The following is a 26,558-nucleotide window of genomic DNA, read 5'->3' as shown; positions in this document are numbered from 1 at the left end:
ATTGTTTCATATCTGGAGTTATCCTATCAGCTTACAGCGTGTTCTGTATGTATCCATTGTTTTAATTATTTGGAATTGTTTTTTTATATATTCATTTTTTAGTATATTTTTATTATAAGATTCTCTTGGTTGAGTTAATTTATTTATATATTGATTATACTATTATATTATGTTTTATATGTATTATTGATTAAACAATACATTTGATTATATAGTGACTAGGAGCTGATTTCATATTTCGTTTTGTACATTAGTGTGCAGAGCTGCAAAGGTTTGGTGTTGTTTCTGTATATATTTGTTTAAGAGGGTCTTTTTTTGCAACTGCTATGTTAGAGTCTCTGTATCAGATTGCTTTCGAGAGAGCGCCATTATCAAAGTTGAAGTGTGTGGTTTTGAATCTATATCTAGAAGTTAACACTTTGATCCCCCAGTGGGTGCCAAAACCCCACCCCTGCCACCCCACGGGGAGAGCACAACAAACAATGCTAAGGACATGAACCATTCCAGGCATAAGTATACATAATAATGGTATTGCCAAACGATCAGCTGCTAGAAACATGACTTAAAGAGAACAATCATAGTCATCTATCTAAAGGCAGAAGCGAGAACAGTCCTGTAAAGAGAAACAATGATGACTAGTCCCATGATACTTTTGACCATTCTGTGTGGAGAGGAGATTTTCGTGTATCTTGAGCAGATGGAGGGGACATTTACCATTCCACCAGAAGTTTAAGTCCAGCATCTATTGAGGACATGACATAGGTGGAGCGATCTTGATGAACCAGCAGCTTGACTGGGAAGCCCCAGCGAAGGCTGCTGGGATCTGTTGGAAGGAGCGTCTTTTATTGATGGTTGCCAGGAAAAATCCTGAAACAACTGAAGATTGCCAAGGTGATCTGAATTGTCAGCATTCCTTACAGCATAAAGAATAGCTTCCTTGATGGTTAAGAAGTGAACACATTTTTATTCCACTGAGCAAAGCCTCTAGTTCATTAAACAGATCCACTCTTAGGGCAGACAACAAGTGGTGCAGAGTGAGAGCAGTGAGCGGAGCATCCAACACCGAGTTGGAACCAAGAGCATGGAAAGGTGAGGATGTTGGGTGAATGACAGCCTCTGAGGCTGACGCAGAATGGGAGCTATCCTTGCCAGAAGGAGAAGACCCTGATTTAGAAGAGGCCTTAGGCAGAAAGCGAATCGGAGGGGCGAGAGTGTTTGGATTTGCTTCTTGAGAGGCAAAAGATCATTCAGTTATTATGACTGTAGAGACAAAGATGGTCACATGGATGGAAGGGCCAACATTACAAAGCAGGCATACTACCTCAGCTTAGAGGGGAAGATTAATAGTATACGTGAATAGCTACAGACAATGACCAAAGGTGGCTTGTGAGAAGCATCCTGGGTAATTGATGTCCCATTTGGTCCTCAAACACTGAAGATGATAAGACAAATGTTTTGAGTCAGGCTTGTTTCTTTTTTTTCTTTTTTTTTGGGGGGTGTTTCAATATGTCTCCAATTGTTATGCCCTTCGGTTTTTTTAATTATCCCCTGTTGGATCTCAAATATTGTATGGACTGTGTAGTATTGGCAGTGTTCATGAGGTGTTGTACCACTGATCGACCATTAGATGGCAACAGAGCAACAGTTGGAGATTCAGATGTCGATCAAATCGGTACAAGTGTGACATATGATCATGCTGGGATAGAGATCACAACAGGAAGCCGGTACTCACGGCGAAGGGGGGCTGATGAGCGCAGCTTGGCGACCACAGTACAGGTAAGCCAAAGGGAGAGTCCTGGTAAGGAGCAGCTGTTCAGTTTCACAATGCCTGCCAGCATGAGAAACCCGCCAATCCACTGATAGTAACTGCAGCAGGTCTGCGATCTGTGGTGGACGGTGCACTGGAGGGAAGAAGAAATATGGCACTCAGTGGCTCCCATGTAGGTCCAGGTCCCACGGCAGTAACGGGCATGCCATGTGGCGAATTGGTGCAGGAAACTGTGCTCTGGGTCTCTGTGTAGTCGACACGGCCAGTGTGCAAGTGGTAGGCATCACACCCCTACAGCAGCAGGAACGGGCTGGAGAGGGATCCACCAGAGTTAGGCTAGGTGCTGTTAAGCCATCAGGTTGGTAGTGAAGTGGCACTTGATTATTATTAAGATCAGTACTATTCGTTGCGGTCGCTCAACCCCGCCCCCACCGGAAGTGGGGCATCGGCGGTATATGCTGGACTAGATGCTGGGGCTTCAAGGTTGGAAGTAGGCATCAGCCCGTGGTAGCACTGCAAATCAGGCTGGGGGGCAGCAGGAAGCACCTGAGGTGGGAACTGCTGTGCCAGGTATGCCGCACTCAGTGACCGTATGGTCAGAGGTTTCTGGTTATGTGTCCACAACCTCCTGTGATGGAAAAGGGTAGGCTAGATTGTGGAAAGCGGGGTGTAAATTCCTGAAAACCTGTTAAATAGCCGACTCGGTACAGAGAGCTCTCATAAGGTGCAGCCAGCTATGGCGTGCAAACCACACCTTCTCTGGACAATTTTATTAGCAGTGAAAACAGCAGTATTAGTGGCAGCTGGAAATGCCTCTACCCAGTTAGAAAATACATCGGTACCCACCAATACATACTTAAAATTCCTACAGAGTGGTAATTGAATGAAGTCAACTTGTAATACCTGGAAAGGTCCATCTGTAGGAGGGATATATGCTGGCACTGTTGGTATTGCCTTTTCAACATTTTTCCTCAAACAAGTAAGACACAACATTGCTTTCCTACTAGCTTGAGAAGAGTAGACTGGTGCACATCAGTATGCTCTTAACAGCTTGCACATACTTTCTTTTCCCAGATGAGTCAGACCATGCGCCGCCTCAGCTAGGCTTGGGAGATATGCTCTGGGAGCCATGGACCTAACTTGTCCATCTCTCCAGAATCCAGAGGAGTCTTGACTTTTTCCCTTCGCCTTCCAGACCGCCTTTTCCTGTAAGGAGCACAAATCTTGCATTTCAATAAATTTTTGTGTGTTTAATGTTTCAAAGACCATCAGTTCGTCAGCTGTTATATTCATAGATAAGCCTGGTGCCCACTTGGTAGCTTCATGATATCAATCTTTTTCAGATGTGTGGGCTTTACACTTGATGACTGCTACTTCTTTTGGTAACTTTATCAGTCAAAAATCTATTTATGTGTTGTGAGTGCGCTGTTGGTGGGCCTACCGCTGTCATATAATTCCTAAGATGCCAAAGGGCCCTGAAGTTGTGTACTACCCCAAAGGCGTACCTAGAGTACATATATATATATATATATATATATATATATATACATATATATATATTAAGTGATTTACCCTCTGCCAACTCACACACTCATCTCAATGCCACAAGTTCGAAATGGGCTGAGTGTGGTGGACCAAGGGGTTCAGCTTCTATAACACCTTCGTCATCTACAACAGCATAACCAGTACATAGTTCTCCTGTGTCCATTTTTGACAACTCTCTTCCGTGTAAAACGTTAAATCTGCATTTTGTAAGGTGATCTCATGTATGTCAATTCTTGTGGTAAAATTCTGATTCAAATATTCCATACAATCATGCGCATCTGCCAAATTCACCTTCAGCTAGAGTCTCCTTTCCTTCCACTCTTTGAGCATCTCAAGGCACATATGGCAGGTATGTAGCAGGAGTTAGAGTATTACACCTCTTAATTGTAATATTTGCAGGTGCTTTTAGTACTAATTCCCATTTTGTGAATCTTGCTGAGGAGATATGCCTAGTTTAAGCAGAATTTAGGAGGGCAGATGTGGTGTATAGACAGTTAATTCTTGTCCCAGTACTATGTCCTCGCTCTTATTTTCCAGAAGAGCAGTAGCTGCTACACTTCTTAAACACAAAGGGAGAGATCTTGCCACAGTGTCCAACTGTGCTCTGTAGTATGCTACCGATTTGCTAGCGTCCCCATGTTTCTGCGTTAAGACTCCTGCAGCACAAGCAGCAGCCTCAGTACAGTATAACGCAAAATGTTTTTAGGAATCAGGTATTCCCAAAACAGGTGTTTTAGTCAAACTCTCTTTAAGGTTATAGAATGCTTGCTCTGAACCTAGCATCCAGGGTAATCAGTACCCACACATCCCTTAAGAAAGTACAAATCTGTTTAGGGTTTTGCATCAGTGTCATGTCCTGTATAGCCTGAATCCTGTCTGTTGTCAAATGTCTTAGCCACTGGGTGAGACAGTGATCCTGACACACATTGCACTAGCTAAACCTGCATTATGGTCTGTTCTCACCTGTTTCCCTCTTTCTGCATTCACTTGCTGAGCTGAACTGAGCATGCACACACCTGGTCTGCTCATTACTTCTTGCACTCTCTTCATTGGCTAATTGCTTGTCAGCTCTGCCTATGTAAAGCACCTGCTTTCTTACCAAGTTTCCAGATCTTCAGGTCTCTCCTCCAGGTTAGACGTGCCCCTGTACTGCATTTTGTATCTCTACTTTATTTCTGGTGTCCCTGACTCAAAGGTGCTACCAAGCTCCACAGGATTCATCAGCAACCGCAGCTGCAGAACCTCTTTCTACTGTATTCTGGCTTATAGGCTCTGCCTGGATCCACTGGACCTCTTCAGTAACCACTACTGTAGAACATTCTCTTCTGTCACCCTTTCTTCAATATTTTATGCTCTGGTCCAGGTTTCGCATGTTGCCCTCTGAGAGGACCTCTGAGAGCACTATGGGAAATTGGTTCTTATCTACTTTATTAATCCCCCTTAAATATTGAACTAATCTGTGGTCCCTCCTCTCTTCTTCTTCACAGGGAAAATTGGTCTGCTAGCTGTGCTGGATGTGCAAATTAAAATTGTTGCAGCAGCCTTTTAATCACAGGATAAACCCCTAATTCCACCTCCGGTTTTAATGGGTACTGTGGTAATTTTAGACCTTGCCTGCCACCTTTTAGATGAACCATTACAGAAGCTATATTAGCAATCAATCCTGTGCCTTGTCCATCTTGGTTCATAAGGAAACTGTATTTGCAATAAATTTTTATCTACCTGAGATGGACATTTATCTAGAACAGTTGAGTACATCATTAACCTTTGTGGGGTGTCCAGTATGTCTTGCACCTCCCGAGCATATTTTCCTGGAAAATCCAGAAATACACCATCAGGGGTACAGTAAATTATACATCCCATTTTGCATAATAGATCCCTGCCCAGTTAGTTAGTAGGGGCCGCTGTAGCCAAGAGAAATGAATGTTTGGTATGCCGGGGCCCAATAGTAACCTCCACAGGTTTAGTCAAAGGATAATGCTGCACTCTTGCCGTTACTCCCATAGCTGGAATTCCCTATAAAGTTGTTGTGGATCTGTGGTCATGTATGTAGTTCTTCTAATGCTTGGATACTTTCCATCATTAACCTCTCACTCTGTACCTCCTTCCTTTCACATATATTTTTATCATGTTCTACAGCTGATTCCCTAAGGACATCTACTGTGATCCCTCTCCAAATAGGTAATTAGGTTGGTACCCTGGTTTTTAAATTCTCCTTAAAGTCATCCATTAATACAGAAACAAATACTTTCCTGTGATGTATATCATCTTGTATATCTGATAATCCAGTGTATTTAGTCATTGTTGTCAGGGCTCTGGAAAAAAATCTGATGCAGTTTCACTATCCTTTCGTCTAATAGTAAAAAAAATTGCTCTAGTCCACTACTACTGGAAAATATACACCCAATTTGATGGTTATGTGTTTTATATTTGCTTATCTTCATCTGTTAAATACTTATCTTCCTTCCTCCAATTGACAATCCTTAATACATTTTTGTATGTCAATAATAGAAGACAGGCCCTCAACACCATTCGACAATCTTTATTAGTTGGTTCATGAGCATTACCCTAATCTTTAACAAATTTCTGGCATTTAGCTAGATCTTTTTTTGGATCTGGGAAATCAGAAATAATTGAACATAACACAGATCTAGTCCATGAACAACTGACTAATCCCATTAAATCACTACATTCAGGGCTAATTGCTGGAAGCACTGTTTCTGTACAATGGATACTTTCCCACCTATTGGTTTCTACACCGATTTCACTGCTTTCAACTACTGCCACTGAGAGTGTGACTGCTCTTCTTGCCTATGTGGCACTTCCTGTATATTAATTGCATGGGCAATAGCTGAAACAAAAGTGGGTTCATCATCTTCCTCTGAAACTTTTTATATTACTCAATATGGGATCTAAGTTACATTTGCTATTTTTATTAGTTTTGGTATCGATTATATTTTTGGCACCATTTGCATATGGCAGCGGGAGGGCACTGGCGTTCCCTTCCCTTTGTTAATTCTCAATTTTAGTGATCTTAACAAACAAATTTTATCTCTAACCGTACTCAATACCTCTGGATCGAAACTACCAATTTTAGGTAATGGTTCCACACATTCAGCAGTCATTTTTAACCATTTAACCATTTCTCACAGTACGCCGTTGAGTAAGCACCGTATTTTCTACTATGCTTCACTGACCCTTTCGTTCCTAGTTTAACCTTTATGTCGTTAGAGCAGCGATCACTAATGTTTGTTTAGCGTCCATTTTGGAAAACGGAATCCTCTATGATTTTCGTTGGCTATGGATGAATTCTATAAGCTGCATCCACCCATTTCTTCTCAACTGGGTGTCACTTACTTAATTCATGTGATGTTAAGCGTACACAGCAAGGACCTAACACAGTCACTTTCAACTGGGAAAATGGAAATATCAACATGGCAATACCCATCCTTTCCAGAAAAATTCCTGTACAGTACTTTCAACTGGGAGAACTAAATATTGATCTCAGCGATTTCAGACATTCCAGCAAATTTCCTACCACAGTTCACAATCACGGTTGCGTAAAGTATTGTTACGAATACTTACCTCTCCGCGTTCCCCCGCCACTCTGTCAGACCCAGAAGCCGCACTTCCGGGTTCGGTGGTCACGTGATCGCTTCCTAGGGCGGTCACATGATCACTACCCAAGGCGGGGAATTCAAAAGTGGACACAGTATAAAAGCATTGCTCTGACACTTGGTGAGTCCTGTGTACCGACCCGGCTAGCTGACCATGCATCTGTTCTTGTGACCCGTGTACCGACCCGGTTTGATTGACTCCGATATTGCCTTCTGATTCTGTCTGCATTGCCTGCCTGTGTACCTACCCGGCCTGTCCGATTATTCTCATCTTGCTCCTATTCCGCTGTACTACATCTTGGGGCAAACCTAAGGACCGCAACCTGCGATTCCTGGCATCAAAGCCCATCCCGCCTTGCGGCGGTTCTTGGTGAATACCTGGGAGATCGTTAGACTCCGCACCTCAGGTAAGCCAGCGCTAATCAAGATTAGTAGTGTATCCAGTAATCCGTAACAAGTATGCAATGCGTGCGGTCCAATCACACAGCTTACAGGTACTAATTATATGTGCGCTCAATGTTTTTTTACTCTCTTACAACTTTTATCCTCAACAGTTTTTAACAATTACACATTCATAAGTCACATACATATTTGTTTTCTGTACTGAAAATATTTTCCTAAATGTTGGTAGTAACTTCTCAAATGTTTTAACAATTCCATTCACTATAAAATACAGCAATATCTATCAATATAACTGTTTAAACTTGTAGCAATATAGCACATGTATTATATGTGTATGATAAACAAACAACCCAATGCTGTGTGTATTAATCGCAAAAGGACATGTAAAAGAAGCAATTTTACTTTCTTATCTCTAGATTCTCACCAGCACCCCTTAGATTTCACAAAGCAGATATTCGGTTAAGCAACAGTGGATGATAAAAGGCATAGAACTATTTGCGCTTTTACCTGTTTAAGATGCTTCTCCACCCTTTGCTGGTAAACCAAAATCTGAAATTTGCGAATCCTTGAGTAGTGTGGCATCTGATCACGTACCCCCAACTGTAGAATCTTCTTAGTTAAATAAAAGATTGTCCACTGCGATTAATGTGTTTCCAACGCACAAACAGATTTTATTGCCAAATATAACCGATACATATGCTGCGCACTGGATCCAGTAACAGTAATCAATCCTGAAGTCTGTGAAGATAGCTAGATACTGTGTCCAGTGGCATACTTTATACAGTTTTGAGTTGTAAAAAAACAGTGCTGATGTCTCAATGTACACAAAGATAACACTAAGATTATTCTTCATTGGTTCAAGGTTCAGGATAGTTCAGTACAATGCAGGTCATAGGTCAGTTTAATCGATGCCTCTCCAAAGGTTGGGACCACTCACTCCAACAGCTGTGCTTTGCCTCAGGGAACCGCCCAAAATCCTGTTTAAACTAACCTATTAACATATGCTGTACAGACTATTATTGAGTATCAATCTCATACTAATCATAATTAAAGATTGCAGTATACAATCGCTTATCCAATGATACCAGATTCCTGCTGGTGAAATGTGAATTAATATAAGACCAAACACAATACATTTCTTATGTCCTGAACCTTAAATATCTTTAATGTAGGTTTACCATATTGCGATAAATCTCTAAGCGCTTTATATTATTAATAAAATAATGTCAGTTGAGAAGTTTATTTAAAGTGAACTATTTACAAGAGTATGTGTGAATGTAAGCATATTTACTGTGTTTTCCGATGCAATTGCGTAATTAACCTTTGTACGCCGTTGGACACCAATCGCAATCACAAAGGAAACTATAACAACCGATATTTATTAAGTTTAAACAACTTCTTTCAATTATTTCACTTCAACAATCAATAACATCGCACCTCTGAGTGCATGCAACTCAATGTATGCTGGCAGAAAGCAGGCCTCAACAGTATCACGGTTTACTGGAGCAAAATATATTAATTATTTGTATGTTTATGGGAACACAGTGATTTGCTGTAAACTATGTTGACTATATTCATTTCTGACTTCAGTAATTATCACAAAAGCCTACCTGGAAACTAAGATTATAATGTAGAAAATACTTTCCAATCCAAGCGCTATAAAATATGTATAAATGTATAATTGTATATAATTTATAGTTTAAAGGGTCATGCAAGTTAATCAAATACTAAAACATATTTAGTTGCATATTTGGATGTTATGCGCATATAACTAATAATAATAATAATAATAATAATAATAATAATAATAATAATAAATTCTCATCTCTTCTATTCTCTTATCTTCGCCAACCAATAGCTTTTACCACGTACAGTGTTTGCTAAACCTATATAGCATGGCTTTATTTATGGACAGCAATATATATTCAGATGGGTAACTTACAAGCTGAAGAAGAATCTGAAAAAGACGTCCATGAGTGGAACACAGCATTACCTGGCCCTCTGCATGCTCAGAAGAGCAGAGCGTGGGCCTAGGGAGAGTGGAACTGAATTACTGGGTCCTATAGCAGCTGCACATCCTGTAGTGGTAGCAATATGATTATTTGTCCTCAGATGCCTACACATTGGAGCACACACTCATTTTGCTTTTTGATGTTCATATTAGAGATGGGCGGGTCCGGTTCTCCGAGAACCGAACCCACCCGAACTTTGGGTATCCGAGTACCGAGCTGAGCAGCTCGGTACTCTCCCGCCCATTCCGAATCCAAATCGAGGCCGAACGTCATTGTGACGTCGTCGGATCTTGGGGCTCGGTTCTCGCGATACTTCAACTTTATAAATACACGCCTCCACAGCAATCCATCGCCATTTGACAGAGGGAAAGAGCAGGGTGTAGTCATAGGCTAATTAGAGCAGGGACAGAGAATACAATATTGTTCTTGCAATTGCTCTAACCAAAATCGCTAGTGCAGAGAGGAGGATAGAGGTTTATTATTTTTTCTTCATATTTGGCACTCCCCAGCGCTTTTGGGGTGTCCCCCATAATTGTGCATAAATATTTCTGGCTGTCAAAAGTCATATCTGTCAGCAGTATCTACTAAATAATTTTTAGCACTCCTCAGTGCTTTTGGGGTGTCCTCCCTAATTGTGCATTAATATTTCTGGCTGTCAAAAGTCATTTCTGTCAGCAGAATCTACTAAATAATTTTTAGCACTCCCCAGTGGTTTGCGCTCAGAATGGATTCAAAGCAGTCCACATATGATCTGAATGAGCAACCAGGTTCTGTCACCAGTCCTGATGTTAGTGTTCCCAGTACGTCATCTGGCCAAGGCGATGTCAAACAACAGAGTGTTTTCAAATTAGTGCAAAAAACAAAAACCAAAAAAAAATTTACTGTATTGAAGCGAAAAAGAAGTGTAACTGAGCAAAAGTTAAGTGACGATAAAAAAAAAATTGCAAGCATGCCATTCTACACACGCAGTGGCAAAGAGAGAATGAGGCCTTCACCTTTGGCTATTAGTGGCAGATCCCAAAAAGTTACCCAGCCTACAATTGGTGCACAACTACTGTTACGCGTCAAAGCCGAGCTGCAAGCTAACAGTGAGGCATTACAGGAGAATATTTGCTCTGATTCACAAATGACAACAATCCCTGTGGAGAGTCCATCCAACAGTGGGATGTCTAATCGTGAGCATTCTGCTGATGTGTGCCTTAATAGCCCGAGTGTAGCCGGTGATACCCAAATTGAGGATGCCACTTTGGAATTAGAAGAGGGTGAGGGGGAGATTTGTGTAGGCGACGAGGGCGCTAATGATGATGTTGATGATTATGATGCAGACAGATACCAAATTGCCTTTGTCCATTTCAATTTATATTGTACAGTATATAACGGCTGAATTTATTAGTATTTTATACAAGTTGAGGGGGGCCTAGAGAGACAGAAACCAAACTGGCTTTCTCCATGTCAATTAATATTGTACAGTCTATAATGGCTGAATTTTTTGTTTTTTTAAAAAAGTGGAGGGGGCCTATAGAGACAGAAAGCAAACTGTCTTTTTCCATTTCTTTACATATTTAACTATAAGTGTAGGGTGTAATATAGATTCAAAGACGATGGCTGCATTGCCAATATGCATAGATGGAGAGGAAGACAATCTGTTTTGTGTGTAGAATAAATGAAGGCCTACCAACGAAGAATTAAACAGTTTTTTTGGATGATTTATTACCTCAACAATTAGATTACTTATCTCTAAAACAGTTGGAGCACTAAATTGGGTTATTTTAAGCACAAAAACATGTATTTTCCAACAAAATACAAAACAAAACCAAACAAAACCAAAACCAAAACCAAAACACGCAATGGCGGTTTTGCAAAACCAAAACCAAAACACGACGGTAATCCAGATCCAAAACCGAATCCAAAACACGGGGGTCAGTGACCATCTCTAGTTCATATGCACAAGTATATTTCATACCTCCCAGCATTGTCCCTGTGCTAATTGGGACATTGTATGTGCGCCATAGCAAAGCAGTGGTTAGCAGAAAAAAAAGGGACATGGTCATTTCACACTGGTGTTGTGTTCATTGGTGGTAGTCGTGATTGCGATTGTAGCAATCACGACTAAGGAATACCAATTACAATAATCCAGATTGCCAGGAAATCTAGATTTACTGTAAAAAATACTCAGGACATCCCCGACGAGTCTGGTATAGTTTCCGAATGAAGAAAATCCCAGCACTTGCAAATTATGTCAATTAAAATTGGACACTGATATTTCTGTATTTAAAGCCTCTATAATCTAATGTAATGGTTAGGTTTAAATTTAGGGTTAGGGTTAGCATTAGGGTAAGGGTTAGGGTAAGTGTTACAATTACAATTAGGATAAAGGATTCTAAATTACAGAGGCGGCGGCTCCTGGCATTGCTACTTTAAATCCGACTTTTAGGATTATTGCAATTGGCATTCTTTGGACGCGATTGCCAATGTCCAAATAATGCAATCGCTAAAACAAACCCCACCCGTGGTCATACCATGTGATTAGGTGCATATTCCCAAAGGGAGCTCCTAGTACTCCCAAAGCTCTAAGCTTCCCCGAACCCTTACCCTGCCCTCCCCTAAAATGATACATGCCTTGTTGACTCACTAGAGGCTACTGCACGCAACACCAGCTAAGCATAGTGAGTGGTCCATACTTCTCAACATTCCCAGCAGTTGGAAGAAATGTCAGTAGGTTGGGACAGTTGTAGGTATTATCATGTACAACATTTTATGGGAAGAAATGTGGCAAAGTAAAGATGTCTCCTTAAAGTACAAAATATTAACACATTTAGGCAACCCTTTAAATTCAATTCTTAATTTTTCACCTAAAATAATATCCATTGGAGCATTATTTATGTTTTAATCTTCACTCATGATGATAATGATACTTTGGGCCCTATTTTAAGTGTCACAAGTTTACATTTCCTTTTTTTTTTTTTTAATGTGCTTCCAATATTAAATGCACCTCAATGTTGAATACAAAGTATATTTGTTTGACATTGTAAAAGAAGAAAAAACAGCTACTGCTGTGCCCATCATCTTCTGTTTAATAAAAGGCCACCACCATTGCAATAACATCACTATTATTAAACACCTTTAACTTTGGATTAGCATAATGCAATGAAGGGTAAAGTGAAATAGTTGAAGGCTGTATGCATGACTCTCCAGCATTCAAAGGGGCCACACAGAGGAAAGAAGGGAGAACGCAATACACTCCCTCCTTCTCTGCGTATGCTGCTTGACATCCGTGCACTTTGGGGGAGGGGTTCCTGTTGCCCACTGCTGGTATAGGGACTTAAATATTGTCATGAATATTCTAAGACAATGATTTTAACTTGAAAAAAAACCGATTTGACACAAAAATTCAAACTTGCTTTAAGGGAGTTTTAGCGCTGGTGTTTTTCTGCTTGTTAGCATTTGAGTAACGATTGTCTGCGTTAATGGTTGTCAGTTCTGTATTTATACAGAATTGGGGGCAGCAAGGTCACTTAGTGGTTAGCATTCTGCCTCACGGCACTGGGTCATGTGTTCAATTCCCAACCATGGCCTTAGCTGTGTGGAGTTTGTATATTTTCCCTGTGTTTGCATGGGTTTCCTCCCACACTCCAAAAACATACTAGTAGGTTAATTGTCTCTCATCAAATTTACCCTAGTCTGTGTGCATGTTCGGAAATTTAGACTGTAAACTGCAATGGAGCAGGGACTGATATGAGTGAGTTCTCTCTACAGCACTGCAGAATTAGTGGTGCTATATAAATAAATGGTGATGATGATGATGATGATGATACATAGGGCCTGAGTCATTAAGGAGAGCAAAGCATAAAAAACAGTAACTCTGCACCTGGGCAAAACCATGTTGCATTGGAGGGGAAGGAAAAATTGAAATGTGAGGACAGATTTATAGTTGGAATAGGGAATGTCTTAGATCCAACCTTTTATTTCAGTGTAAAAACAAAGCTATTAAGTGTTTGTGTGCTAGATAAAAAAAACATCAGAATTTAACTTATTGCAAAATAATAAACCAATTTACACCCCTTGCTTTGTAACATGGTTTGTCCCAGAGAACATTTCCTCCTTTTTTTGCCTTACTTTCCTTAATGACTCATGCCCATAGTGCGCCAAAAAAGCAGAACAAGTTAACATAAGATCTGTTAAACTATTCTATGTCTCAAGTAAGGCCCAATCGCTAAAGACCTGGGCCTGATTCATAAAGGATCTTAAATGAAGAAATATCTTATTTAAGTCTCCTGGACAAAACCATGTTATAATGCAAGGGGTGAAAATTAGTTTTCTGTTCAGCACATAAGTTAAATACTGACTGTTTTTTTCAAGTAGCACACAAATATCAACTTTAAATTTCAGTGTACACATAAGCTATCAAGTATTTGTGTACTATATGAAAAAACAGTCAGTATTTAACTTGTGCAAAACAGAAAACTAATTTTCACCCCTTACATTGTATTTAAGATCCTTAATGAATCAGGCCTCTTGTTTGCAAACAATAAGACTATTTTTATAACAAGCAAGGGACTTAGGTTTCAGACAGACCACATAGAATCAAAGGTTACAAACATGTGTAAAAGAGCTGACAGTTAAGAAACAATTCGCTAGTAAAGAGAAAGAACAAGAATAGGACAGAAGTAAATGTTTTAAGATGTCAATGTATCTTTCTCTCTGTCTGAAAATGAATGCACTTGATCCATAGAGGAATTACAGTTTCTAATTTATATGCCTTTTTGTTTTACAAAGGTACTTGTAGCCTACCAATGATCATTAAAGGAAAGGTGAGCGAACCAAAACTAACTGACTACAAAGAGAATCAACTAGTCCAATTTACATGTGACCATGGATTCAAGGCATCAAGAAATGGAGAAACTACTTGTACTAAAGCTGGCTGGAGACCTACACCTTCTTGCGATGGTTGGTATTGCCGCATATTTCATCTTCAAAATATGATAGGCTTTCTAGTCACTTGGAAACTATAAAGTAATTTTATGTAGTATGTGCTGAGCTGTTTCATGGTATAACAAGAAGAAACAGTTTCTGCTGTGCCCAGCATCTTGTGTTTAATAAATTTCAACCAGCATTGCTCTAACATCACTATTATTAAACACCTTTAATTTTGGATTATTATAGGACAGTGGGGGACAAAGTGAAATAGTTGAAGGCCACATAAATAGCCCTCCAGCACTCAAAGGAGCCACCCAGAGGATAGAAGGAGAACATAGTACACTCCCTCTGTGACATTAGCAACACTGAAATAGCCACTAGACGGTGGTTGCGCAACTAAACAGGGAGGCACAGAGTCTAACGCTCCTCTGCTGTACACCAGGGAACCTCACAAGGAAGTATGGTCTTTGCTGCGTGAGGTGCGCAGGTCATGGTTTTCCGAGTTAGTCACCAGCGCAGTGGTGTAAAGAACAGGAATGATCAAACAATCCGGGTCAAAGCCAAACAGTAGCGCAGTACACAAGGATGATCAAAAGGTAAACAACACAAAGATAAGAACCAGGACAGGCTGTGCAGCACCAAACCAAGATCCAAAAGAGTAGTCCAGGGAACAAGCCAAAAGTCAGCAGCCAAATACAGGAAGCAGAATAGTAACAACAGGAACGCTGGAGTAGTTGTGAACCAATACTCTGGCACCGTATTGGTGTCAGAGGGTTTCTTAAATAAGAGGAAGTTAGTCCTGATTGGGAGAAGGATGATTCGGTGGTCAGAATACAGCTGACTGCTGATAGGAACAGAGAGAGAGCATCACATTGCCTAGCAACAGGACGTAATTGCTATTGCGCATACGTACCCGGCATAACTGCCCAAATACAGGAAGAGCGTTCCATTTGTAGGCAATGGGACACGATTGGCGGGGAGAGACAGGTGGCTGTCACTAACACCCTGGGAAGTACAGGGATGCCACCTTACATCCTCCTTCTCTGGGTATATAGCATAACCGCCCTGCACTTTGGAGGGGGAGTGGGTATCCTGTTGCCCACCGCTTGCATAGAGACATAAATATTATCAAAAATATTGCAAGGCAATGATTTTAACTTTGACAATGGTTTGACAAAACATCCAGCTTGCTTCAAGGGAGATGTAACACAGGTGTTTTTCTGCTAGTTAGCATTAAAGTTACCATTTTGTGTGTTAATGGTTCTCAGTTCTCACTTCTGTATTTATATAGAATTTATGCATAGTATGCAAAAAAGCAGAAAAAGTTAACATGAGGGGTTAAACTATTCTATGTCTCTATTAAGGACCCTGCATTATAGACCTTGTTTGCAAACAATAAGGCTAAGAAAAAGATTTTTATAAAAAGCAAGGGAGTTTAGACCTACCAAATAGAATCAAAGGATACAAACATCTGTGAAAGAACTGACAGTTCAAAAACAAACAATCAGTAATGAGAAAGAACAAGGATAGGACAGAATTAAATGTTTAAAGCAATTAATGTCTCTTTCTTTGTCATCACTAATGAATGTACTTTTTGCATTGAGGAATTACAGTTACTAAATTATACACTTTTTGTTATGCAAAGAAATTACTTGTAGCCTGCCATTGATCAATAAAGGAAAAGTGAGCAACCCGAAACTAACTGACTACAAAGAGAATGAACTCCTACAATTTACATGTGACCATGGATTAAAGGCATCAAGAAATGGAGATTCTACTTGCACTATTGCTGGCTGGAGCCCTACACCTTCATGTGACGGTCAGTATTGCCACATATTTCATCATCAAAACATGATTAGCTTACTAGTCACTTCTAAACTATAATGTGATTTTATGTAGTATGTGCTGAACTGTTTCATTTGCTCTGACGGTTATGCAATAAAATAATATAAGTATTGTATGTGTGTTCATAACTGCTTGTATTTATTTGTACATATGAAAATGTATTAATGTGTGCTAAATCTCTTGAGTGGCAAGTCATCTTTCACAGTCAGGCCAGATCATTTTTTACAATTTAGCTTTGAATACAGGAATACATAATTATTGAATTATTGTTTATTACAAATTTAAATTTTCCACGGGTTTGATATTCATAGCTCACATGAAGTTAAATATAGAAAACATGGAATAACATTTATTAAGCATGTGATACAAAATGTGATCATTTTTTAGACACATAATTATAATATAAAATAAAGTTAAGTAAAAAAAAAAGATGTTTTTTGAATCAAATATAAATTAAATTGAAGGTCGGGGGAGCACGCCCTTGGTAAAAGACACATAAGATGTGTTAGGATTATTAGTGGTTAAAATGGGGTTAGCTGTGATCTTTAAATGTACACTATACACCCTAAAATTAAAAATGATCCTATATGAACCATAAACATTAATACATTATTCAGCATTAACCTGATATTTTCATTGCAACTTTGATAAAAAGAAAAGTGTTTATTCCACAAGTCAAAAAGCTGGTCCTGTAGACATTTCAGCTTCTACATGGTCACAATACTCTTTGAAGATGTGTCATGTCTGTATATTTCCCATTAGAGAATACAAGGTATGTCTATTAAATAAGGAGACTGTGATTCCACCTAGTAAACAAAGCAGTCAGAACTGGTTATAACTGCATACGTAGTAACTTTGAACCTGTCTGAACCTGCATGACAAGCTGCAACACTCTATGACATTCAGTTGATTGTGAGTCGCCATTTAGTTTGGTTGTGTTTTCTGTAGAGTGGTGAAAAATGCTAAGTTTAAAAGTCGAACAACGTGTCAATTTAAAATTTTTAGTAAAATTGTACAAAACACCAACCGAATGATTTCAAATGCTTCCTGTCTCGTGTGTTTGAGTGGCACAAAAGATTTAGCGAGGGACGTGAGAATGTCGAAGATGATGAGCAACCTGGACGACCTTGCTCTTCAAGAACCAAAGAAAATGTAGAAAAAATCAGTCAGATTGTTCGAAAAGACCGCTGACTCAGTGTTCAAAAGATAGCTGAATCCGTGAACATTGACAAAGACACCGTATGAAAATTTTGGGTGAGGATCTTAACATGACAAAAGTTTGTGCAAAGATGGTCCCAAGGGGTCTCACACCAGAGCAAAAAGAACATTGCAAGGAATGTTATGTTGACATTCTGCAGGAACTTGATACAGATCCAAACCAGTTTCATAAAGTAATCACTTGTGATGAGACCTGGATCTTGCAGTACGATCCTGAAACCAAAAGACAGTCAATGCACTGGAAAACACCATCATCACCAAGAATGAAAAAAGCTTGTTAAAGCAAGTCAAAATTTAAAGCAATGCTCATTGTTTTTTTCGATATCAAGGGTGTAATTTTGGAAGAATGGGTTCCAGAAGGTACAACAGTTAATCAGCATTATTATAAGGAAGTTTTGCAAAAGCTGAGATAAAAATATTCAGAAAGAAATGGCCTCAACTGTGGATAAATGGTTTATTTCTTCAACAGGACAATGCTCCTGCTAACACAGCACTTTCTGTGAAGCAGTTTTTGACCGACAAACACATTACTACACTTGAACATCCTCCATATTCGACCGATTTAGCACCTTACGATTTTTATATTTTCCAAAAGTTAAATCGGTGCTTAAAGGGACACATTTTGAGTCAGTTGATGCTGTAAAGAAGAAAACGGCAGATATGTCGAAACAAGTGACAGAAATTGATTTGCTCCATGCCTTTGACCAGTAGAAAACAAGACTACAGCAATGTTTTTAGTGCAAATGGGGAGTATATTGAAGGGGACAAACATTAAATTTGTAATACCAATAAATAAAGGTGAGTTATTTAATCAGTCTCGTTATTTAATAGACATACCTCGTACATTATCTATTGTATTGCAGTTCAAAATCACATCCAAGAAAACAAACTGTACACAAATTTGGAGAATATATGCAAAATTCCATACAACATAAATACAAGAACATTGGTTGAACTGATCCATATTAAGTCAAAGGATAGAAAATGAAAATATGAACAGTGACACCTAATGTATGCTGTTTTTACAATCCACTATATCACATGTCAACCTCTATATGTCAAAAAGATGTCATTCGATCTATAGCTATGATACTGAATGAACCAGGGTTGAAAATATTAATGCATTCTTTTCTTTATAAATTGTACTATATATTTAGGAAGTCTGTGTTTTATTAATTTTCTTATGTTATATCCCTCTAGAAATCACTTGTGACCCTTATCGACAAGTGGTAAATGGTAACTTGACTAAAGACAAGGATGTTTACAGAGAGGGAGACAGAATTACTTTGGTATGTAATTATCATTATACAATCCAGCATAGCCCAAATGAACCCCGGGTATGCACATCAAATGGCTGGTCTCCATCACTAAATTGTATTAGTAAGTACACTTATAAACATTTATGCTTTGAAATAATATTTGTAATTTCGATTTTAGATAATTCCTGTGCAATTTTTAACATCCCATGCAAAATTTCTAACCTACTTATAATAGCAACAATTCTTGAATACTGTCTCAAGCGCAATACAATATTTGTGACAAACTTGATAGTTTTAATACTTTGCTTCTGGGAAATCCAAAAGCAAGGTAATAAAGGCATAGTGAATGAGGCTTATTGACATGGTTTTTGGCAAAAAATGGGTCGGCCTTGCCCACTGCAGTGCACCCCGAGTGGTAAGTGTGTCATGGCTCTAGCCACTTTGCAGTAGATAAGCACTCTCATGGGTATTGCCTGGTCTCTCAGGTGTCCGGGAGGTCTCCCCTAATTCAGGCATCTTCCATATATTTCGGAAAAGTAGGCAACTGTTTTATATATATATATATATGTAACCTACTGTTACCCACGCATTGCTGACTACTGCTAACCTGTTCCACAATCCGGGGTAAGCTGCTATTCATCGTTGCTGTGTGTTCATAACTGCTGTATGGCTGGACTTCATTAATCTCTGCCTACCTATTCCACTGTCGGTGGTAAATGCTATGATCTATTCCTGTATTTATTCGGTCTGCACTATTGACTATTGCTATCTGGTTCCACAATCCGTGTTTGCCTTGTGCTGTGTATGTCTGGACTTTGCTGATTTCTCTGCCTCAATTCTACTACTTAAGAGATTGCTGTGATCATCGCTCGCTATCTATGTCATTGTGTGTGTAGTCTGTATTAATGAACGTTGCTGACAGTTACTACTCTTGCATATCTTCGTGATCATCAATTGCAATTTATCAAGTCTTCAGTGAACTCTTGTATTTTTGTTTATAATAAAATGGTAATCTTTGTTACCACCATCTGATGTCCGAATTGAATCATTCCTCTGCTGCGTTAAGCTAGGTACACACTACAGAAATTTCAACCAACTTTTTATGCAGATCGATTTTACATGCGATCGATGTTCCGATTGCTCGGTCCATGGACTGCATACACACTAGCTTTGTTTAGGATGATAAAGGGAAGAGCAGACGTCCCTTTAGCGACTTTTTACAGCCATGTTGTCGCCAGCAATGACTGTAATTTCGTACTCACTGTTGTGGATCGGTCAGAAGTTTATACACACTACACAACGGAAACGAGATTGGAACGAAAATATTAAACGGTACGACCAACCAAATGAGGCGACAATCGTCCATTTGGGCAGACTTTCGAGCATCGTGTCACTACATACACTGACCCAACTTTTGACGGTCGTATGTCGGCTGATTGAGACGATTATTGGACGAAAACCATGTAGTGTGTACCCAGCTTAACTTGTTCTCTATGTGTCACACTCGGAGCTTTCCTGGAAGGCCGCGACCTGCAAGATGGAAGCTGCAGAAGCCCAAATTACCTTGCAGGAATCCCTGGTGAACACCTTCCATCTTGTTAGACTCCGTGCCTCCAGGGAAGTTTAGTCAATACCCTTTGAGACAGCAGGATCTCACTCAAGTATTCGTGAGCTAACCTGACACTGGATGTGATACATATGTTCGACAGTTATATGATTAACATTTATATGGTAGACACCATAATATAGACAGGGTTGGAAAATCAACAATAATGTCATCAACACTATTATTAGGCAGACAATTCAAATCTAGACAGTATTATTAGAGTGACAATTTGAATGTAGACAGTATTATTAGTTTGACAGTTCAAATATAAACAATATTTTTAGGTTGACAATAATATACCTAACCCTATCCCTAACCCTAACCATATAAATATTATATATAGAATTGTATAGTACATTTGAATTATCAACCTAATAGAACTGTCGACACTTGAATTATCAACTTCTCAACCAAATGAATGTCTAACAATTGACCGCATACCTTCTTCTTTCTTCTGCACCCAGAAGAAAAATGGTGGGAGAAAGACCACACACTATATTTTTAACGTTAGACAGCATGTATCATGGAAAGCAAGGAGACAGCAAGAATAAGAGTTCATTAGATGGAGAGCAGCATCAGTAGACATTTAACAGATGATGATTGACCAAGACCATAATGTTTAATAGTGCAAAATGGAATTGTCTTTGGTAACATGCTAAAAAGGACATGTACATAATTTAACAAACCAAGCACTTCAGTGACAGGGACTGACACTTTTGTGGCTTAAATGCTTGATTTATTTGGACCTCACAAACTCTATTATTAGGTGGACAATAATATCCCTAACGCTAACCCTAACACTAACAATATAATAATGTACCTAATGTTGTCAACTTTCTGATTGTTGACCAAATTAATGTCTAGCTGTTAACTACATAGCATTTTACACAAGATGCTGGACCGTAATCTAAAATAATGCAAAATGGAATTGCTCACCCATGCAACCATATGTTAAAAAGGATATGCACATAATTTAACAAACCAAGAACTTCAGCGACAAGGAATGCAAGTTTTGTGACTGAAGTGCTTGATTTTTTTGGGCTCACACAAAAAAGAACATTCTGGTGGTTGGTTGATGAACTGGATAATAGATAGGGATTTTAACAATTTATTAATAGGCAATTTCCTCTAAGTTGACAATGTCACCACCCGCCTCATCATCCACATCACTGATGTCAAGATCATCACACAATATTAGTTCATCCCCACTGGAATCTAACATACAGATTATGTTTGTAATTGACGATAAGAACGGTAATCCTCATACAATTTGTAGTTTTCATGAAAACCAATTTTTCTACATTTTGTGAAAGTATTCTCATCCGACGATCACTCACAATGTTCCTGGCTGTATTAAACACTCTTTCCAAGTACACATTGGAGGGTGAGTAGCTTAAGTCCATCATAGCTAGTTTGTATAAGGGAATCCAAAATGCTTTCTTCCTTCCAGAATATTAAATCATTAAAGTAATCCTCCACCATTCTACGAATACACAGTGTATCAGATTAAGACATGGTACAGGTGTCAATATATTTGTGCATTTCTTTTAAGCCTGAGAAGATCTCATAATAGCCTTTCACATTGGGGTGCTGAGTTGACTTAGCATCACTGTGACTCTTAGAAAAGGTAAGTTTTTATCTGGAAGTAGCACTTGTAGGAGAAATTGAAGAAGGAGACGTGTCATGTTGCAGCTTGAGCTGACAGCTTGCTCCAATGAGCTTTAATAATAAACATCATATAGTGCAAGTCTGCGCTTATGAAAAATTAAATACAATGGTCCTGGTGCTAAACTTATATACAAATTACTAAATTAATTACACAATTATACCTAAAATATACATACGGAACCCAACATATAAAATAGTCTCTTTGAGGTAATGAGTATTCTTCTCTTGATGAGAATGTGATGGTTTTTTTTCTAAATAAATTCACAAGGAAATGGTACAACTAAACCATACACAGTTAAGAATATATATTATATTATATGTTCTTTCACTAATAGTGAACATAGGTTAACATTCCATAGGTGTTCAATGAAGAATAATTAAATAGCTATCATATCACAACTCCAGTTCTTATAAGAACATGATCTTTATTACCAGATCTCCAATGGATAAAAATATATAAATATTATAGACACTTCAAGTTACCTGTGTGTCATTCGATTCTTATGTAGATGTGCGCTTACCGGGCCTGAGTCATTAAGGAGAGCAAAGCATAAAAAGGAGTAACTTTGCACCTGGACAAAACCATGTTGCATTGAAGGGGGTAAGTAAATTTAAAATGTGGGGACAAATTTCAATTTGGGATAGGGCACGTCCTAGATCAACTTTACATTTCACTGTAAAAATAAATCTATCAACTATTTGTGTGCTAGATAAAAAAACAGCCAGAATTTAACTTATGTGCAAAATAATAAACTAATTTGCTCCCCTTGCATTGTAACATGGTTTGTTCCAGGGAAAATGTACTCCTTTTTTTGCCTTACTTTCCTTAATGACTCAGGCCACCGTATTCAGATTGAATCTAGGCATGCAGACACGTTTTCTGCAGAGTATGAAGTTCAAATGTTGACAGTTTGTTTCCACGGCTTGACGAGTTTAGATAGCACATCAGGTTTAGGATCCCCACTTTCACCTCTTGCTCACAAGTAGCTTTTTTCATCTGTGAACATTTGTGTCAGTTGAAAAGAAAGATATTACATATGACTAAAACCTAGGATCAAGCTAGGTTGCCAAAATGTAGTAATCCGATTTCAAGATGCTGTAAACCAGGGGTCTTCAACCTTTTAATACCTAGAGCCTACTTTTGGATCTTTGTTGATGATAAAATTTTCTTACCGCCCAACGATGTTGCAGTAACTCAATTTAGCATTAGTGTGAAGTATTTTTTTGGAGGGGAGGGTTATTGTACTTAACTATACAAGTAGAAGCAACATACAAAAGCCTAGTTGAAAATGTCAAACTCTGTAGTCTTGCGTATACAGGTTACTGTATTCACATATATACATACAGGTGCAAGTTGTTGGTGCACACAGTCTTTGCACGTCCATGCAGGATACACTTCTTGTTGTGGTGGACAGGTTCTCTTATATTATTTATAAATGTTAAGTGTAATATACTTATTAGCTGCCTCCAATCTGTACCTATGACTATCACTGGTTACGGGAAAATCCTCCCAAAACTGTAGATTAAGTTAAACCCAGTCCTAAGGAATATGTACAAAGCAGCTACTAGATGGGTCCATTCACTGCAGACACTAATGCAAGACTCGGTGAGAAAGTCGAACTTCCAGTTGCAGTAGCGCATGTTGGACACTGGAGTCCTGCCCCCACTTCCTCCTATCACTAGACCACCTGGGATCAGGCTGCCATGGACATGGAGAGTAGCACTCCTGATTCTACCACTTAGCAATGTAAAATATTGCTGAAAACCGATGTTACACTTACCCGCTCTGTCGCGCAACATTTACGGGTAGTCACGGCGGCGATCACCTGACCCATGATCGTCGGAGCGTAGACACTGATGCCATATTAATCGGATGAAAAACCTGTAGTGTGTACCCAGCCTTAGTAATACCTAATCAATTAAATATATTAATGGAGATCTGGTTAACGCTTCAGCCATTCTTAAACAAGACCTATGCGCTCCCGAGCTTTTGAAGCTTAATTAATTTAAGTAAATTATATTTCATAGTTCTGTACATATACACTTTAAAAGTGGCAACACATCAATATCACTGACCTACAAATCTGTTACAAAAGTGTAGACTGCCTAAAATGTAGTTACTCATTCGAAGTTCTTCATGACAGATTGGTATTTAAATTAACAACTTACAGCATTTCACTGAAGAGCCTGGAACATGCGTTTTTCATATTTAACAAATATGATATTTTCTTTCTGCAGGCAAAAGATGTGTCAGACCTGAATTAAAAAATGGAAGGCTTTATAATGATTATTATTATCTTTTTCAATTATACGCTAATACTAGAGTGGATTATAGATGTGATTTAAATTTTCTGACACGTGACAAAAGAGAATATGGATCAATATATTGTGCTGTAACTGGATGGACTCCTGAACCAAAATGTTTAAGTAAGCAGTTTATAAATATATATATTATACCTGATCTTTTATTTTATTCTGTGAATGCAAATATATTATTTAATCTGCTATTAAATGAAAACATGTCTCACTTCTCTAAGACTGCAAATGACAGTTATTGCTTCACAGATTAACATTGCTGACTATGTTCAGGAAAACTAGACAGGCAATCACTTATGGTAAACAGATTAGTATTCTCTTATGAGCAGAATCTGTAAAAAAAACTATTTGTGTGTTTCTTTCTGCTTATATAAATGTAATACCCTGCAAATTACAGGTGTATTACTGTATGCAACCATTCAGAAAACTACAGTTCGCAGAGTGCCTCTGGGGAGTTAAATGCAAATTGCATCTGCTATTTTGTGATGGGCAAACTTCAGTAAATGAACTAGAAGGTTCCAGAAGATTTTGAGGAAATGGGGGGAGCCAAAAACGGACTGGCTAGTGTGAGAAGTCATGTGTGTGACTGCTGGCTGAGCTAATGCGGGATCTTTCCACCAAAAGCCACTGAATGCTATGGCTGAATTGTTGTCCTGAGGGATGTTTTCTGCAAGACCAGAATGAAGCACCTTTGCAGTATAGGAAAAGACCTAACTTGCCACTGCCCATGAGATTTCAGCAGGACTCATATGAAGACAGATAAGTTTATTTTGCTTTGCAATGTTCAAGTTATTTAAATGAGACATCAAATTGTGTTATGAAAACCTATGACCAGAACTGTAATATTGCTGTTGAGAGGTGTTATAACACTGGCTAAAGGAAGTCAAATCTGCTGTTTTTAAAGTTATCTGCTAGCTAACTGGGAAAAAGAGAGGAATCATTTATCACAAGAGTTTGTCTTTAGTGCATCAGAAGTTTGATTCTATTGTGGAACTGTCTAAAATAGTCGTGTTAAGATTCCCAATATAAGACCACATTGATCATAGTGAACGAAGTGGTTTTTATTAAACACCAGTTACACAGGATTCAGGATGCAGTATGGTAGGGTATGGCAGAAATAGCAAGAAAACTCAGTAAACAACAGATGCAGAATGCAATTGTCTGCAGGACTTTACCATGAAGTAGTGGAGATGACACACAAGGTGCGACGGTCTGCAGAGCAAGGCATTTAGGGTAACAGACACAGGATGTGATGGTCTGTAGGACACTACCATGAAGTAGTGGAGACTGCTAGTAAAGAATCTGCAACAGGGTAGACCTCTGTAACACAGGAGAGCTGAAAACAGATATTGGTGGTAATACTCTGTAGCAGGATAATGCTGAAACACTGGAGAGCTGAAAGCAGGAATTGGTGGTAATACTCTGCAGCAGGATAATGTTGAAACACTGGAGGGCTGCAAGCAGGTACAGAGTCACAGAAAAGCCGAGTCAGGGTCACAGGAAGAGGTGCAAAACAGAGGGATGAGCATAGGTCAATACCAGGAGATAAATCAGGATAGGACACAGGAAAATAAACGCATGTAAAGGCAACAAATGGACTGGCAAAGGCTGCTAGTACAGGCAGGCTTATATAGGCCAGGGACAGGTGCTAAGCATCCTGGAGTAATGTGCCTAGCTCTGGCAGGTAAGAGAGATGACTAAGTACCAAAATGGCCCCTTTGGTGGAACAGTGGAACTGCAAGCTGGATAACCATAAATGCAAAACTCCAACATACCTCTTGAAAGACAAGAGCTGCAGGAGGCTTATCGTGACAGGTTGCTGATGAAAGAATTGCAAGTAGCTTAACCCTACAGTTGCTGGGAAACAGCTGTTTATTCCAATAGATGGATTGCTAAGTGGACACTGTCCTTTACACTGGAAATAATTTATTGTGCAGAATTGCTGTTGTTTACAAAGCTCAGGAGTCACGCATGTGTCAAGTTGACTACTGATTTCACCTTGTCTAAGTAAATAAGCTTCATGTGTCAGCTGAATTTTCGCTTAAACCTGTGGATTATAATTTACCCCCTTGAGTTCTCTATATCATAAAGTGAACTAGACAGCTTCTAATATGAACCAGCTGGATTACTCCTTGTTGCATCTCTACTGATTTTTGTGTGATAAGTATGATCTGTACAATTGCACTAGAAGTATTGTGATTGATTGGTCTATATTATCTGCTGCCTCAGCATTTAGTGTACTGGTCTAATTAACTTGTAAGGAAACAAAATAGAGTGTGCTCTGCACTAGGGGTTAAGGGTTCTCCCCCTGCAAAGAATAGTAATTAAGCAAATAGCCAATATTGCATTGTTATATTTAATTTTATTAACCTTCCTGCAGAGAGG

The 26,558-nt window shown here is 38.9% G+C and overlaps 1 protein-coding gene across 2 annotated transcripts in view; it reads left to right on the top strand.

Moving 5' to 3' along the window:
• Positions 1-26,558, top strand: part of LOC142099297 (complement factor H-like) — a 359,733-nt gene that overhangs the window by 113,965 nt on the left and 219,210 nt on the right. The window contains exons 5-8 of one of the 2 annotated variants that reach the window (XM_075182615.1): positions 14,121-14,291; positions 15,907-16,080; positions 18,525-18,704; positions 24,096-24,284. In XM_075182615.1, the coding sequence (XP_075038716.1) occupies positions 14,121-14,291; positions 15,907-16,080; positions 18,525-18,704; positions 24,096-24,284 (714 nt within the window). The remainder of the gene's footprint in view (positions 1-14,120; positions 14,292-15,906; positions 16,081-18,524; positions 18,705-24,095; positions 24,285-26,558) is intronic. The other variant, XM_075182616.1, reaches the window with a different exon arrangement.

Source organism: Mixophyes fleayi, chromosome 8 (genome assembly GCF_038048845.1).
Source record: "Mixophyes fleayi isolate aMixFle1 chromosome 8, aMixFle1.hap1, whole genome shotgun sequence".
In the NCBI taxonomy this organism is placed as follows: Eukaryota; Metazoa; Chordata; class Amphibia; order Anura; family Limnodynastidae; genus Mixophyes; species Mixophyes fleayi.
The sequence above is the reverse complement of the archived record's forward strand: the minus strand, read 5'-3'. Positions and strand labels throughout refer to the sequence as shown.